The sequence below is a fragment of the Cervus canadensis genome, chromosome 8 (assembly GCF_019320065.1).
Source record: "Cervus canadensis isolate Bull #8, Minnesota chromosome 8, ASM1932006v1, whole genome shotgun sequence".
NCBI classification, from domain to species: Eukaryota; Metazoa; Chordata; class Mammalia; order Artiodactyla; family Cervidae; genus Cervus; species Cervus canadensis.
This window is the reverse complement of record NC_057393.1, coordinates 29,891,799-29,908,820: the sequence shown is the minus strand read 5'-3', so window position 1 is coordinate 29,908,820 and position 17,022 is coordinate 29,891,799. Positions and strand designations below refer to the sequence as shown.

General features: G+C 43.6%; 1 protein-coding gene across 4 annotated transcripts in view; it reads left to right on the top strand.

Moving 5' to 3' along the window:
- The window catches only part of ABCC2 (ATP binding cassette subfamily C member 2), a 75,881-nt gene that overhangs the window by 24,208 nt on the left and 34,651 nt on the right, over positions 1-17,022 (top strand). For all 4 annotated transcript variants that reach the window (XM_043476757.1, XM_043476755.1, XM_043476754.1 and 1 more), the window contains exons 5-14: positions 1,158-1,292; positions 1,500-1,607; positions 2,018-2,073; positions 3,314-3,548; positions 5,453-5,616; positions 6,425-6,602; positions 11,555-11,809; positions 12,868-12,933; positions 16,033-16,170; positions 16,688-16,834. In XM_043476757.1, coding sequence (XP_043332692.1) covers positions 1,158-1,292; positions 1,500-1,607; positions 2,018-2,073; positions 3,314-3,548; positions 5,453-5,616; positions 6,425-6,602; positions 11,555-11,809; positions 12,868-12,933; positions 16,033-16,170; positions 16,688-16,834 — 1,482 coding nt within the window. The remainder of the gene's footprint in view (positions 1-1,157; positions 1,293-1,499; positions 1,608-2,017; positions 2,074-3,313; positions 3,549-5,452; positions 5,617-6,424; positions 6,603-11,554; positions 11,810-12,867; positions 12,934-16,032; positions 16,171-16,687; positions 16,835-17,022) is intronic.

The window sequence follows — 17,022 nt, the reverse complement described above, 5'->3', positions numbered from 1 at the left end:
CATTATCATCATTTTGAAAGAAGAAGATATAACATAATTGTTCAGATTCCTAAACTATCTTGAAAAATCAGAATGCCTGGCAACTGTGGGCTGACATTCCCACAGGGCAAGTCAGCCAGGACTGAAGCAACCAGTCACTTTAGACCAGGCTCAGTGCTATCCTTCAACCTCACTTCACTTGGTAACACGGTGTGCCTGGCCCCTGTAGGGAATTTGTTTTGTTGTTATGAAACAGAGAAAGGTCTAGGCAGCAGTGTATTGGAACGGACTCACAGAGCTGACTGTGCCTCTCCTCCCAACCCCAAGTTTGGTGACATGAGGCTGGAGATTGAAATCCACCATGACACTTGTATTTGTACCATGGAAATTCACACATGCCTCAAATTCACGCCTCTGTTTTCAGAATGCCGGTTTATTAGCACAGCACTGGGTCTAGGAAAACAACATTGAATTCATTTTTGTTAAGTGAAATAATGTGAGGCAAAGTTTTTTTGTTGTTGTTGCTAATTGGTTAGTCTAATATTATTAGAAAATATTATGATACAGATACCCTGCACCTATTCAGAATTTTCCTCCCCCATCTGATTGCTGTAGTGCCTAAAATTATTTTCTTGGTCTTTGGAAAGATTCTTCTGGCTCCCAAAGTTACCCCATTTAGGGGGTGACCCTCTGTGTTCTTGGCTGACTCCCCACCCAAATGTGGTGAATAGAGACGGGATTCAGTTCAGTTCAGTCACTCAGTCGTGTCCGACTCTTTGAGACCCCATGGACTGCAGCACAACAGGCCTCCCTGTCCATCACCAACTCCCGAAGTTTACTCATGTCCATTGAATCAGTGATGCCGTCCAACCATCTCATCCTCTGTTGTCCCCTTCTCCTCTCGCCTTCAATCTTTCCCAGCATCAGGGTCTTTTCAGATGAGTCAGTTCTTTGCATCAGAGAAGGGATAGGGAAAGGAGATTCCAGACAAAGCACCTGGGTCCTGAAAGAGTAAGGTGGGTGGTATCAGGGAGGAAATGTACTAGTTGGCATCAGATTAGTTACAACAGTCTCCGCCTTCAGCCTCCATTTCTCCCCCTGTTCTCTGACATCTCTCTTGCCTCTTGTCCTTGGATGGTGACACTATTTTTCCAAACATGATGTAAATTTCTCTCTAGGTCCTGGTTTTACTGATCCAGCACAGCAGGCGATGGTGTGTGCAGAAGGATTCTTGGTACCTGTCCTTATTCTGGATTCTCTCAATACTTTGTGGCACTTTCCAACTTCAGACTCTGATCCGGGCACTCTTAAAGGTAAGGAGGAGAGGGATGGTGCCGTGAGGAGGTACTCCTGGGCAGCTTCTACATTGGAATAAATGACATCAGGCCAATTGATTTCCAGGGTAGGATTGTATTTAGGGGATTTGATAACAGACTTTAATCACGAGCATTGATACATAGGGGCTGTTTAGATTGAATTCAGATAAAAGGCTCATTTTCTTTGTTTTTTCTCCCTCATAGGACAGCAACTCTAATCTGGCCTACTCCTGCGTGTACTTCATCTTCTATGCATTCCAGATCCTGGTCCTGATCCTTTCAGCATTTTCAGAAAAAGATGACTCATCAAAAGTAAGACTTGAAATATGACCACCTCATATGTTATTTAATTGGATGGTATCTTGACAAATGTAACTCTGAGATGTCAAGGTCTCATGAAGGTCCCACAAGCCCAGAATACAGTAATAGAGATGATTTTGTGTCACAAGGATACAAAATGACTAGAATTTGGAAACATTAACTTTTATATTGACCCACCAAGCTTCAGCATAGACAGTTAATTCATATATCTATGCCAAAAATCTGGTTATCCTTCTACTGGTGACCATTGCATGTCCAAACAAACACATTGAACAGGCCACTTCAGTGTCATATCTAGTTTCTAGCACAGCATCTATTTAGAAACATCAATTTCTGATTTTAGAGTTCCATTGAATTCCTGTTTCTAATTGATTTACTTTCTGATTTTTTGTGTCTTGCAGAATCCTTCAACCACAGCTTCATTTTTGAGTAGTATCACCTTTAGTTGGTATGACAGGTAGGAAATGCCTGGAGTGTGGCTTATCTCTATCCTTCACCCCTCAGATCTTCGTTTTAAAAGTACCTGCTGTGGCCTCCATTTCTCCTCTACTTAGAGTCAGAGAATGTTGAAATATACAGATCAGTTTATTGCATTCCCTTCACGGGGCAGATGGGGAAACTGAGGAAGGAGGGAATTTTTTTTTTTTTTTTTGTAGCCTGGAGTGGAGAATTCCACCCACGCTAAAAAAAAAAAAAAGACAGAAGGAAAAGGAGGCAGGAGGGGACAGGAAAAGGGAAATTTGGGGGCAAGGAGTGTGGCACAGACTTGGGTAAGGGATGAATAGCTGTCCTGGGCTGCCAGGAGATCTAGAGCAGCCATCCTTGGCCTTTGTAGTTGCATGGACCCCTTGGGCAGCCTGGTAACACCCATGAATCCCTTCTCAGATATTGTTTTAAACATGTACAATAAAAGACATGAAATTGTAAAGGGAAACAAATATACTGAAATGTAGTTACTGAAATAGTCTTTTAAAATCAAATCTGTGATATAGTAACACTTGTGCCTCTTTGTGAATGCATTAAATAACAAGACCCAGTGCTGGGTTTTAGTTTCATAGCAGTGATAAGTGTACATGATGAGTGTACATGAGCCATGAAAACATCTGTGGTGTCTCCTGGTAACAAAGGCACAAATACTCTGTTTTACAACTGTGGTTGGTTGACTACATTCGTATTAGAACTAGGAAAGGCTGCGTTTCAGTTAGAAGCTAATAGGAGTAAAGATGTAATTTGTTTTCCGTCCATGTTCTTGAACCCCATGTTGAGGAGCCCTGATCTAGAGAGACACTATAGAGGCGGCCTCTGGGTCTGCTCATTTCCTTAAGGGCCTCTTGGAGGCCCCTCAAGGGATGTCAGGGCAGCAGAGAGGCAGCCAATATATGAAGAGAAAGGAGCAGGATGTGGATAGGTGATGCTCTTTTGGTTCTTAATTCAGTAGAACCCCTTCCCTTTCTCTCATTGTTTTCTCCCACCTTCCATCACCCCTACCTTCTCCCTTTTCTGCTCTCCCCATCTCCTCTTTAGCCCTCTAAAGCCCTGCTCCTCCCAGGGCTAGGAGCTTGGGTAGCAGGGTAAGGGAGAAGCCCCATTCTTCTGTCCCTCCATCCTGGAACTGGATGGTTTTGACAGAGGCAGAGAGGAGGCCACCTCTGGCCCCCCTCTGCAGGGCCTCAGCCTGTGGCTCACTCTTGTTCCAGCACTGTTCTGAAAGGCTTCAGGAAACCTCTGACACTTGAAGATGTCTGGGATATTGAAGACGCAGCTAAAACAAAGGCACTAGTCAGCAGGTTTGAAAAGTACATGGCAGAAGAGCTACAGAAGGCCAGGCGGGCGTTCCAGAAACGGCAGAAGAAGAAATCCAAGCGGAACCCTAGAGCCAGCATGAACGGCTTGGACAAGAACCAGAGTCAAAGCCAAGATGTCCTTGTCCTGGTAACTTTGCCATGAGTGTCTGTTCAAATGTCCTGCATGTCATTGGTGTCCTGGTGATGGTGATTCTGTCCTTACATTTCGATAGCACTTTACACTTTGCAGTACATTTTATATTAGTAGTAGTCACAATACTATCACAGTACCTTAGTGATGGATGCTTGGGGGTGTAATGTAGTACTATTCTCTCTCCTTTGGGGTATATATGAAATTTTTCTCAATGTCTTTTTTAGCAGAAAAATAAAACAATACCTTAGCATTGCTAGAATTTGCATGTTGGTGGGATTTAGTGTTAGCTAATTTATTTTTTTATTCACTTGAAAATATTTATTGAGTATCACTGTGCATTGGAGACCATTCCGGACACAGATATAAAGAGTCCTGAAGGAGTCCTCATCTTTAGAGAGCTAGAAAATAACTAATAAACCAGTACATACGTTACCCTTTCAGAGCAGGAGGTGCTATTAAGAAAACATATTCATGTATTTGGGGTGAAGTGCTTCCTTAGAGTAATAGCAGAAGCTTCAGAGGAGGTGATATTTTGGCAGCGATCCAAGCGATGAGAAGAGCCCATCAGAAGGAAGCCTGTTCCACTCACAGGGGGCCAGGTTGTGAGGCTGAGAGGGGAACATGGTTGGTTTGTTTGGAGAGGAGAAAGAGAGTGCGGGAACATGGAGAGAGAGAGGCTGAGTGTGCAGGGAGGTGAGTGCAGGAAAGAGGGCGGGTATAAAGTGGTGTAGACCCTCATGGGCCATGGTGAAGAGTCTGGATTTTAAGTCTGATGGAAAGCCAGGGGAAAGTTTTGAGCAGAGGAGTAATGCAATCAGATTTACATTTTTAAAAGTCCACTTGGGCAGCTGCCAGGAGAATGAATGATTGGGGTGAGTGGGGGCAGTGGAAGCTAAGAGGTAGGCTGAGGCAGTTGTTCAGGCAAAGAGCCTGATAAGATGGGACCTCAGTGACAGCCATTATAAGAGGATGCCACTGAGCCTGAGAATCTGGAATTGGGGGCCTGGTAGGACAGGAAAAGGAAGTACTGGGTGAGTGGTGGTGACACCCCACACCGTAGATTCCCAGGGTTGCTGAGACAAAGCAGCACAAACTGCATGGCTTAAAACAACAGAAATGTATTGTCTCACAGCTCAGGAGGCCAAGGGTCTGAAATCAAATCATCAGGAGGACCACGCTCCCTTCAAACCCTACAGAGGAGAAAGCTTCTTTGCCTTTTCCATCTTCTGGGTTTGGCCAGCAGTCCTTGGTGTTCTGTGGCTTTTGGATGTGTCACCCCACTCTCTGCCTCTGTCATCACATGGCCTCTTCCCCTGCCCCCCATCTGTCTCTTTTCTTACAAAGACACCAATCATATTAGAGTAGGACCCATGATGCACTCTCATGAACTCATCCTGACTTGATTACATCTGCAAGGCCCTGTTTCCAAACAAGGGCACAGTCTAAGGCACTGGGGTTTAGGACTTCAACATTCCTTTTGAGGTGGATTCTATTCAACCCATAACATCCCACAATAACCTCAAGCAAGAGGAGAATGAAAAGTCTTCTAAGCATCTGAAATATATATTCATATATATGTTAGCATGTCCATGCCCTTCCCTCCCACAATGCCCCACAGGCCCCCCTCAGAGTCTGTTCTATGTTTTTACATGCTATTTTCATCTGCTTTGTTGCCTGTTTTCCTAATTCAAAATCGATTCTAAGCATCAGTTAAGAGGTGAGAGGGGAACAGTGACAGCAGCTAAAAAGGTGGATGGGACCAGGCAGTGAAGAGAAGACTCAAATCTGTTCATTGATGGCCGGAGGGATCAGGGGCTAACACTCGGGAGCTGGTCAGTGAAGACAAAGTCTTACACCATGCACTTCTGCAAGCACTGCTTGTTTGGTTTTGTCCCCAGGAAGAAACTAAAAAGAAAAAAAAGAAGTCTGAGACCACAAAAGACTTTCCCAAGTCCTGGCTGGTGAAGGCGCTCTTCAAAACTTTCTACGTCATCCTCCTGAAATCATTCCTGCTGAAGCTGGTGTATGACATCCTCACGTTTCTGAATCCTCAGTTGCTGAAGTGAGTCCCCAGACCCTGGGCTGTCTTTTTAGGGCCTCCCCTGCCACTCTGCTTTTTGCTCCTTGTATATGCACGCAGGAGCCTATTACTAAGTTTCTAATTTTTAAAAAATGCTCATAATTTTCTTCCACCTTACAGCATTGTGTTCGTGAAAAGCACATGGCATGTTTCAAGGTCTAAAACAATATGTCCTTTAGCCTTCCTCGTTCCCATGTACTTTTCCTCATAGGAAGCCAAGTACTTCTTAGGGGCGTTTCTTTAAACAGAATTGCTGTGAGCTGAGATGTGTCCAAGAGGTGGGCCTCATACCCCAGTAGAGGCTTGTATGCAGCCTTTGTAACCTCATTGCTCCCCAGTCAGGCATTAAGTGGGCGGTTCCAGTTAATCATGACATGACTTCAGTCTGCCAGGATCTATGGAATACACTATCCTCCAGGGCAAACCCTTCTAACTCACGCTGGATACGTGTCCTAATTCCTTTCCGGGAATAAATCAACTTGCCACACACACAGCTCCTTCTACCAGGGGGTAGGGAAAGAGAGGGTCGGAGAAAGCATGGCAGCGGCGGCTCTGGGCAGCCCACAGCATCCTGTCTCACAGCCGTGGGTCATCAACACTTAGCCCCGGCTGCTCGTCTCCAAAGGCGGGAGTGCTGGCGTGGCGGTGGAGCTCAGTCTTCCAGGAGCACTGACCAGCTGCAGTCACTTCAGTTACCTCCAGGGTGGGGCAGGGCAGCTGGCTGTGCACCGTGAGGGGAAGGAGCCCTCGGAGGCTTGCTGTCAGCACTTACTTGGTTTTGCCCTGGCAGGTTGCTGATCGCCTTTGCAAATGACCGTGAAGTATATCTGTGGACTGGATATCTCTATTCAATTCTCCTCTTTGTCGTGGCCCTCGTCCAGTCTGTCTGCCTTCAGTGTTACTTTCAGCTGTGCTTTATGCTGGGCATGAAAGTGCGGACCACCGTCATGGCGTCTGTATATAAGAAGGTATGTGGGGTATGCCAGGGATCACCAAAGAAAATCCCCTGAGTAAACACGAGCCTTTGTTCCACGATTGAGGAAAACTTGATGGAAGTGATAACTGACCTCAACACTGAATTTTGGCGAAACATACAGCCTTCTTTAGATATTTCTTTGGAAATGAAAATGTGTGTATATAGACACAGAATATGTGTGTGTGTGGCGGGGCGTGGGTGGTGGTGGTGGAGTGTACCCTACTGCAGGGGAAAGCTGGCAGACTCTTCTCTGCCCAGGATCTTCCTTTCAGCCTTGAAGGCTGGCATACCATCTCTCTCTTTTTTCTCTCCACAAGCTGACAACACCTTAGGATAGACTGTGAAGTCAGAAAAGAAGCTGACCAAGGGCAGACTTTTAAAATCACTAACATTTAAACCAAGTACTATGAGAAACTGGGCTCATGAGACCTGGTGTATCCATCTCAAATCACAATTTTACCATAGACTAGTATACTCTGTGAACCAGGGCTCCATCTCCCTGGACTGCCTTTTGCCTAGTGATTTCTTTTTCACTCTTGAGTGGCAACCAACTCCTCCTCTGCCTGATTCTCTTTTTGGATTTGTAAATATCAACACCCTCACTCTGATTATTAAATTCTGCAGACTTGGGAGCTTTTCCATTTCCTTAAGATAATTTTGCCCATCTTCCCTCTGACCTGTTGCTTTATTATTATTATTTTTCCTATTTTTCCGCATGCCACATGACATGTGGGATCTTAGTTCCCTGACCAGGGATTGAATCTGTGCCCCTTCAGTGTCTTAACCACTGGACTGCCAGGGAAGTCCCTGACACATTGCTTTTAGTGTTTTATTTTCTCAGAGCAACTTTATTCCCCTCTGTCCTAGACACCAAGGTGAAGTCTCATTTTTTCCCCTTAAGAATTGAAAATAGACAAGTGTTGTTGTTGTTCATTTGCTAAGTCATGCAACTCCATGAACAGCAGCATACCAGGCTTCCCTGTTCTTCACCATCTCCCAGAGTTTGCTCAAACTCATGTCCATTCAGTTGATGATGGCATCCCACCATCTCATCCTCTGTTGCCCACTTCTCCTCTTGCCCTCAATCTTTCCCAGCATCAGGGTCTTTTCCACTGAGTCAGTTCTTCACGTCAGGTGGCCAAAGTATTGCAGCTTCAATTTCAGCATCAGTCCTTCCAATGAATATTCAGAGTTGATTTTCTTTAGGATTGACTGGTTTGATCTCCTTGCTGTTCAAGGGACTCTCAAGAGTCTTCTCCAGCACCACAGTTCGAAACCTTTAATTCTTTGGTGCTTGGCCTTGTTTATGGTCCAACTCTCACATCCATACATGACTACTGGAAAAACCATAGCTTTGACTAGACAGACCTTTGTTGGCAAAGTAATGCCTCTGCTTTTTAATACGCTATCTAGGTTTCTCATAGCTTTTCTTCCAAGGAGCTAGTGTTTTTAATTTTGTGACTGCAGTCACCATCTGCAGTGATTTTAGGGTCCAAGAAAATGAAATCTGTCACTGTTTCTACTTTTTTGCCATCTATTTGCCATGAAGTGACGGGACTAGATGCCATGATCTTTGTTTTTTGAATGTTGAGTTTTATGCCAGTTTTTTCACCTTCACCAAGAGGTTCTTTAGTTCCTCTTTGCTTTCGGCCTTTACTGTAGTCATCTGCATATCTGAGGTTGTTGAGATGTCTCCCAGCAATCTAGATTCCAGCTTGTGCTTCATCCAGCCTAGCATTTCGCATGATGTACTCTGCATAGACGTTAGATAAGCAGGGTGACAATATACAGCCTTGACGTACTCCTTTCCCAATTTGGAACCAGTCCATTGTTCCATGTCCAGTTCTAACTGTTGCTTCTTGACCTGCACACAGATTTTGCAGGAGGCAGGTAAGGTGGTCTGGTATTCCCATCTCTTTAAGAATTTCCCACAGTTTGTTGTGATCCACACAGTCAAAGGCTTTTTAGTATAGTCAAAGAAGCAAAAGTAGATTTTTTTTTAATTCCCTTGCTTTTTTGATAATCCAGTGGATGCTGGGCAATTTGATTTCTGGTTCCTCTATCTTTTCTAAATCCAGCTGTACTTCTGAAATTTCCCAGTTCACATATTGCTGATGCCTAGCTTGAAGATTTTGAGCATTACCTTGCTAGCATGTGAGATGAGTGCAATTGTGCTGTAGTTTGAACATTCTTTGGCATTGCCCTTCTTCGGGATTTTGAAAACTGACATTTTCCAGTCTTGTGGCCACTGCTGAGTTTTCCAAATTTGCTGGCATATTGAGTGCAGCACTTTCACAGCATCATATTTTAGGATTTGAAATAGTTCAGCTGGAATTCCATCACCTCCACTACCTAATGCTTCTTAAGGTCCACTTGACTTCATATTCCAGGATGTCTGGCTCTAGGTGAATGACCACACCATCATGGTTATCCAGTTCATTAAGACCTTTTTTGTACAGTTCTTCTGTGTATTCTTGCCACCTCTTTTTAATCTCTTCTGCTTCTGTTAGGTCCTTGCCATTTCTGTCCTTTATTGTGCTCATCTTTGCATGAAATGTTCCCTTGGTATATCTAATTTCCTTAATGAGACTTTTAGCCTTTCCCATTCTGTTGTTTTCCTCTATTTCTTTACATTGTTCACCTAAGAAGACTTTCTTATCTCTCCTTGCTATTCTCTGGAACTCTGCATTCGGTTGGATATATCTTTCCCTTTCTCCTTTGCTTTTGCTTTTCTTATTTTCTCAGCTATTTGTAAGGCTTCCTCAGACAAGCACTTTGCCTTCTTGCATTTCTTTCTTGGGGATGGTTTCAGTTCACCACCTCCTGTACAATGGTACAAACCTCTGTCCGTAGTTCTTCAGGCACTCTATCTACCAGATCTAGTCTCTTGAGTTCCCTTAATAATTGAAAATGGTCAAGTAAACTTCAGTTTAAAAAATAAAAGAAAGAAATAAAAATAGAGTAGTGATTCTAAGCCTGATGAGAAAATTCATCCAGAAGGAGATGATACTTTTAATAGGTCAGAACATCAAACAGTTAGTTGCCTCTTCTTCCTTTTTTCATCCACCACTGAAGTGTTCTATCATAGCAATTTCTCTGTTAAAGTTCCTGGTTTTCTCCTTTGCCTTCCTCTCTTAAAACTCCAAGATGATTTTTATCTTTCCTGAGTAGATGCTGACTGGACGAGAGACCCAGAGAGGTGATCCAGATGTCTTAAGATCAGAAGTCTGGTCAAGTTCTTTGAACCCTAGATAGCCTCACACTGGAATTTGTCTTCTACAAATTTTTTAATCCCTTTATTCCTTCTGGAGTAACTGTGTTTCTGTTGGTTTGCAGGATATGAGGTCACTATCCAAGCTGTCTCAGATATATCTGTGAATGTACACTTTTACAATTGTGAGAATACATTCCTGCCTCTTTGATTCTTAATATATTCCAGGCTTTGCAATTGTCACAATTCATACAAAATGTGTAAAATAGAGCCTTTAATGAGACACCCATTCAAATAAATATTGCTCCTAAAATAGAATTTAAAATTGACTAATTTTATGTTTAGATTATACTTCATTTATGAAATGTTGTGAAATATATTTTACATCCATTACCAATTCATAGCTCTGTGAAGTAACCGCATCATCGCTGTTTTAGAGAGAAGTAGGGCTTAGATCATTTTAATGACTAGAATCACATAGACAGGCCCTGACTCCAGACAAGGGCTATTGGGACTATATGCTTGACTTTTTCACTCTATTGAGATTTATTGAGAAAAGAAAAGTATAGCAATTACCTTGAAAGGTAGTTAGATAATACTTTTTTCTTTTACTTTTCGATACCAAAGGGGGGGTCTAGCAGTGGACTGATTTCTCTAGAACCTTGGTAGCCTAACATTTTGGGAAATTTCCTTCTTTTTACTGTACAACAAAGCATCCTGATATATTCTAAAGACTACATTGATGGATTAAGATGACAGAGCTTTTAGGAGGAGACTGAAGGTGGTAGCTAGGGCCACTCATAGCCCATACACTGCCTTGTGGGAATTAGGCTTTCCTTCCTTCGGAAAGATGTGGGCCACACCAAAGGGTTGCTTGGTGAGCGTAGTGTCAGCTGATTTCATGCAGCTACCCCCTCAGCCCCCACTCTCTTGTCTGGGAGCATTTGTACAAGACACTGCTATAAGTCACTGACTGTGGGTCTCAGCCTTCTCATCTCTCTGAAATGATGGCTCATGATACAAGATTCAGGGATTTAGATAGTGCCCTCAAATTTCCTGACAATAAACAAGTCATTTTGCTTCCAGTATGTGAGCCCCACAGTTTTCCTCTCCATTCTAAGGTCTCTGTCCTTCTTGGGAATGGCTGCAGCCTCCTTACAGTATGGCTCCAGATAACATTGCCCCATTAAAGTCTGCAGGGACAGAGTCAGTATAGGCTTCCTCCCTTCATTCCTCTGTTCCTTCCATTCTTCAGTATTTGATTTCCCCACCGCGTGTAGGTGATTCAGTAGTGAATTGGGCAGGGGTAGCTCTTGTCCTTAGAGTTTTCTACTGGTGGAGAAATAGGAAAACACAATTAGAGTTCCGTGTGATGAATGTAATGGCAGAGATAAGCATTGGGAATACACAGAAGTATCTAACCCAAACTTGGGAGTCAGGGAAGGCTTCTCAGCAGTTCCACCTAAGCTGACACTAAGGGATAAATAGGAATTTTCTGGGTAAGGCAGTGTGTGTGGGGGGGGAGGGCATGTTGGGGACAGTGGAAATAGCAGGAAAGACTGGTCAAGAAAGAGAACACTAAGATTTAGCAGCCAGAAGATCACAGCCCCTTGGAAGTTATGGCCATATGGAGCCAATCCTTCTACTGTCTTTCACTTCCTTCCTGAATCCCCTCTCACTTCCCAGTCTCCTTGGCCTTGTCCATGTGTCTCAATTCCAATCTTTATTTTCAGGCACTGACTCTATCCAACCGGGCCAGGAAGCAGTACACCATTGGAGAAACAGTGAACCTGATGTCTGTGGACGCCCAGAAGCTCATGGATGTGACCAACTTCATCCACCTGCTGTGGTCAAATGTCCTACAGATTATCTTGGCCATCTACTTCCTGTGGGCAGAGTTGGGACCCTCAGTCTTAGCAGGTGTTGGGGTGATGGTGATCCTAATCCCAATTAATGGAGTACTCGCCACCAAGAACAGGGCTATTCAGGTAAAGAAACAGTCACTGGGGATATGTACATGTTCTTCAAAGTCTAAAGTTTTCTTACTTTATTCTGACTGGTGATTGGAGTTTGGGCAAGGCAAGGCTCATAGGAGACTTGCCACTGTCCCAAATGAACTTGGCTTTATCTTCCCTTTCCATCTTCTGACCACTTTTAGGGTTTATATCTCCTGTCTTCATTCATGTCCCTAATTGGAGAGAGAAGAGCTGCCCAGGGACCCTGCATATAACTTTTACACCCTGCTATGCTGGGCTGCTCTTAAAAAGGAATTATGACCCTGGTTCTCTATCATAGCACTATAAACTAGCCACACAGAGCCATCACAAGAGCAACCCAGACTTTATGCCTAAATCCTGGCAATAGACCTTGTTCCCACCAGGTAGCAGAGCTCCCTGTGGACAGTCCTTATCTCTGCCAGAAATCATATTCTGGATGGCTGAACTCGATGGTATATGTGACTTATTTGCACTCACTGAGTTACAAATATTGGCCAAAAATTCATTTGGGTTCTTCCTAATGCAGAAAAACCTGAATGAACTTTTTGGCCAACTCAACATTTTAAAAATGCTTACTGCACACCCTATTTCTGGGGGAACATGGCAGCAAATTAGACAAGGCTCTTGCTCTCATGAAACTTACATTCAGCTTGAGGTGGAGATTCAGGCCATAAATAAGTAAAAACAAGGAAAATGTCAGTAGTACTATGCAGGGAATCAAACAAGGTGATGTGATCGTAGGGAGTGGTTTTAGGTCAGGAAAGGCCTCTGAGGAAGAGACATTGAGCTGAACTCTGGAACCTGAGGGTGAGGGAGGAAGACTTGGGTAAAACCTGGGAGGAGGGCAGAGTCAGGCCAACACTGTTCAGGCTCAGAAGGGTGGTGAGTGTGGCAGGAGCAGGGAGAGCAAGGAGGAGAGTGTACCCATCACTGGGTACCTCAAGTTCTCACCGAGCAACAGCTGCAAGTACCACTGAGATGTAGCATCTGAAGCAAACCTGGACCTGCTCACGTGGATGCTTGTTCTGTCTGTTATTCTTTCCTGGCAGGTTAAAAATATGAAGAATAAAGACAGCCGTTTAAAGATCATGAATGAGATTCTCAGTGGGATCAAGGTGAGAAGCTGAGCGTGGGCATGGTGGGAAGCTCTCTGGGCACGGTGACAGCCGCAGTAGCCTCTTGGCCTTAACAACCTGCTTGAGGTTGTGGACTCCTGCCTCTGAGCCTGGGTTGTGTCCCATGGCTCCTGATCCATCCAGCCACAAGTCTCCTGTTTCTTCTGCTACTCCTCTCAGGCCTTCTTTTGATCAAGATTTCTATTTATGTATCTTAAATAGCTTGTTTTGTTCTTATATTTTACTATAAAGGTTGTCCAATGTGGACAAAAGTCGAGAGAATGCTATAACGAACCCCCATGGACTTACCACCCAGCTCCAGCAATTATCAGCAGGACCTAACCTGTTTCATCTACATCCCCACTACCCACTTCATGCCCTGCTAGATTATTCAAAAGCAAATCTCAGATAAACACTTTGTGTGTATTTCTAAAAGAATGACTTTAACGTAATCACAATACCAATAGCATACCTAAAAACAAATCCGTCTTTGATACCATTAAATTTCCTCAATTGCCTCATACAAGTGTTTTTTTTTTTTTTGCAATTATTTTTATTAGTTGGAGGCTAATTACTTTACAATATTGTAGTGGTTTTTGCCATATATTGACATGAATCAGCCATGGATTTATATGTGTTCCCCATCCTGAACCCCCCTCCTACTTCCCTCCCCATCCCATCCCTCTGGGTCTTCCCAGTGCACCAGCCCTGAGCACTTGTCTCATGCATCCAACCTGGACTGGCAATCTGTTTCACACTTGATAATATACATGTTTCCATGCTGTTCTCTCAGATCATCCCACCCTCACCTTCTCCCATAGAGTCCAAAAGTCTGTTCTGTACATCTGTGTCTCTTTTTCTGTCTTGCATATAGGGTTATCATTACCATCTTTCTAAATTCCATATATATGTGTTAGTATGCTGTAATGTTCTTTATCTTTCTGGCTTACTTCACTCTGTATAATGGGCTCCAGTTTCATCCATCTCATTAGAACTGATTCAAATGAATTCTTTTTAATGGCTGAGTAATATTCCATGGTGTATATGTACCACAGCTTCCTTATCCATTCGTCTGCTGATGGGCATCTAGGTTGCTTCCATGTCCTGGCTATTATAAACAGTGCTGGTGATGAACACTGGGGACACGTGTCTCTTTCAATCTGGTTTCCTTGGTGTGTATGCCCAGAGTGGATTGCTGGGTCATATGGCGTTCTATTTCCAGTTTTTTAAGGAATCGCCACACTGTTCTCCATAGGGGCTGTACTAGTTTGCATTCCCACCAACAGTGTAGGAGGGTTCCCTTTGCTCCACATCCTCTCCAGCATTTATTGCTTGTAGACTTTTGGATAGCAGCCATTCTGACTGGCGTGTAATGGTACCTCATTGAGGTTTTGATTTGCATTTCTCTGATAATGAGTGATGTTGAGCATCTACAAGTTTTTTTTATTTTATTTTTTACTGTTGGTTAGTTTGAATAAGGATCCAAAAACTGTCCATGTGTTGCATTCAGTCAATAGTACTTTTAATCTACAATAGCCCCTTGCCTGCCCCCTTCCTGGTCATTTGATAGAAGAGTTTGTCTTATTTCCTATGCTTACCTGTAAATTGGTGGTTAAATATAGAAAACTTGAGTAGATTTAGGTTTATTTGGGTTTTGTTTTTGTTTGGGATGGGGTTGGAGGGCAAGGGGTTGGGTAGTGCTGTGTGCTTCCAAACTTAGTGATGGTGAGTGTTTATGGGGTCTAGGCATTGTCAGCCTAATTCACCCCTTATTCTTTCACCAAGAGCAGTGATTTGTGGCCCTGGCAGCACATTTCAATCTCCTGGGAGATTTGTAAAACCCACTGAGGTTTGGGCCTTACTGCAAACCATCTAAATTGAACTCTTGGTGGGGTGGTGGGGGGGGGGGGGGGCGGTGAGACCCAGGCATGTATATGTTTTAAAAGCTCCCTAAGTGATTCCAATATGCAGCCAAGGTTGAAAACCACTGTCATAAAGGTTTTAGCAGCCGCTATTGATCACTGCCTTGTTCTATTATTTCATTGCCAACGGGTGATGTTTTAATTCCTTTGTTCCTTTGGCATTGCTCAGTGGGAATTCTGTAATGAAGAATGATCTTTAATCAACTAGTTGGCTACTCTAAAATAAAGGACAGGTCGGATAAATATACACTTCTGTCCTCTATTCACTAGCTTTCAAAATAATACATTTCATCAAATTCTTTTTTAATATAGACATTTTTTGAATTCCTGGACTTTTTAAAAACTTTTTATTTTGTATTAGGGTATAGCCAATTAACAACACTGTGATAGTTTCAGGTGAACAACAAAGGGACTCAGACATATATACACATGTATCTGTTCTCCTCCAAACTTCCCTCTCATCCAGGCTGCCACATAACGTTGAGCAGAGTTTGGCTGAATTGATGGACTTTAATATTACCCTACACCTCTTGAAAATGAAAAGAGGCCCCTTTGAACATCTGATATTTCTGCACACAGAGCTCTGATATGCCTTCTTGCCAATGTGCAAAATGAGAAGATAGACCTGATTTTGAGTCTTAGCTCTTTCCACTCACTAGATGGTGACTTTGGGCCAGGTACTTAGTCACTCTCAACCTGTTTCCTTATTGTTAAAATGGATACAATAATTCTGAAAGAGTAAGCAGCTACTTCTTCCTGGTTTGCCCAGAACTTTCCCGGTTTAGCAATGAAAGCACCAAGTCCTGGGCAGCCCCCTTTAGTGCCAGGCAAAGTTTGTCACACTTAGGATTAAGTAAGATAGAGTACATAAAATGTGTACCTTGTAAGCTGTCAACACATGCAAGCTGCCTTTCTGTTGCTGTTCAGTCACTAGGTCATGTCCGACTCTTTGTGACCCCATGAACTGCAACACACCAGGCTTCCTTGTCCTTCACTATCTCCTGGAGTTTGCTAAAATTCATGTCCATTGAGTCAGTTACCTTTCTGTAATCACCCTTTATAAGCTGAATTTGTACCTCCCCAGTTTGGGGGAGTATTTCCTAAAACCTGTGTGGGTGGGTTGTATCTGAAATCCGTCTGGGGCAACAGTGTAAGCTGTGCTCTTCTCTATTATTAGATCCTGAAATATTTTGCCTGGGAACCTTCATTCCAAAATCAAGTCCACAGCCTCAGGAAGAAAGAGCTCAAGAACCTGCTGAGATTTGGGCAGCTGCAGTCTGCAATAATGTTTCTCTTATACTTGACTCCGGTGCTGGTGAGTGACAGGAGTCAGTGGGCGGGGTCAGCTTCCTGGAGAGAAAGGTCTGTTTAGAAAGATGAAAGGTGCCTAGCACTTCTAGGCCTGACCCTGAAATCCAAGGAACTTTGACCCACTTCTTAAGTAATCATGCTGTTCTTCCTACCTCACTGCCCCTAGATCTAGTTTCACCCTTATGAACAGACAATTTAATTACCTGGCTGCCTGGAGTTAACTACAGGGAATTCAGCATGAATGTGGTATCTAGGCATGGTCTGCACGGGAAGGCTTCTCATCTGTAGGAGAAGAAACGCTGATCATAGGAGCCAGGATTCTCAAGCTCTGGTCCTAGCAATGCCATTGGTTGACTTTGTGACCTCAGGCAAGATATTTCCTCCTCTTCTGGGCTCAGATTTCTCTGTAACATGGAAAGGTTGAGATAATCCCTAAGACTCCTTAAACCCTGATACAGTACTTAGAACAAGGCTGCTTGATCCCTTTTGGGAATAGATCACTGATGGCTCTTCTTTTCCAGGTGTCTGTGATCACATTTTCTGTTTACGTCCTGGTGGATAGCAGTAATGTTCTGGATGCACAAAAGGCCTTTACCTCCATCACCCTCTTCAACATCCTGCGCTTCCCCATGAGCATGCTTCCCATGCTAATCTCCTCCATGCTCCAGGTGGGTAGGATCTCTCACTGCCAGTTGAGTGTGCTCAGCTGCTCAGTCATGTCAGACTCTTTGTGACCCCATAGACTGTGGCCCACCAGGCTCCTCTGTCCATGGGATTTTCCAGGCAAGAATACTAGAGTGGGTTGCCATTTCCTTCTAGCCCTGGTTAAAAATCTTAGATTCCAGAATGACTGGTC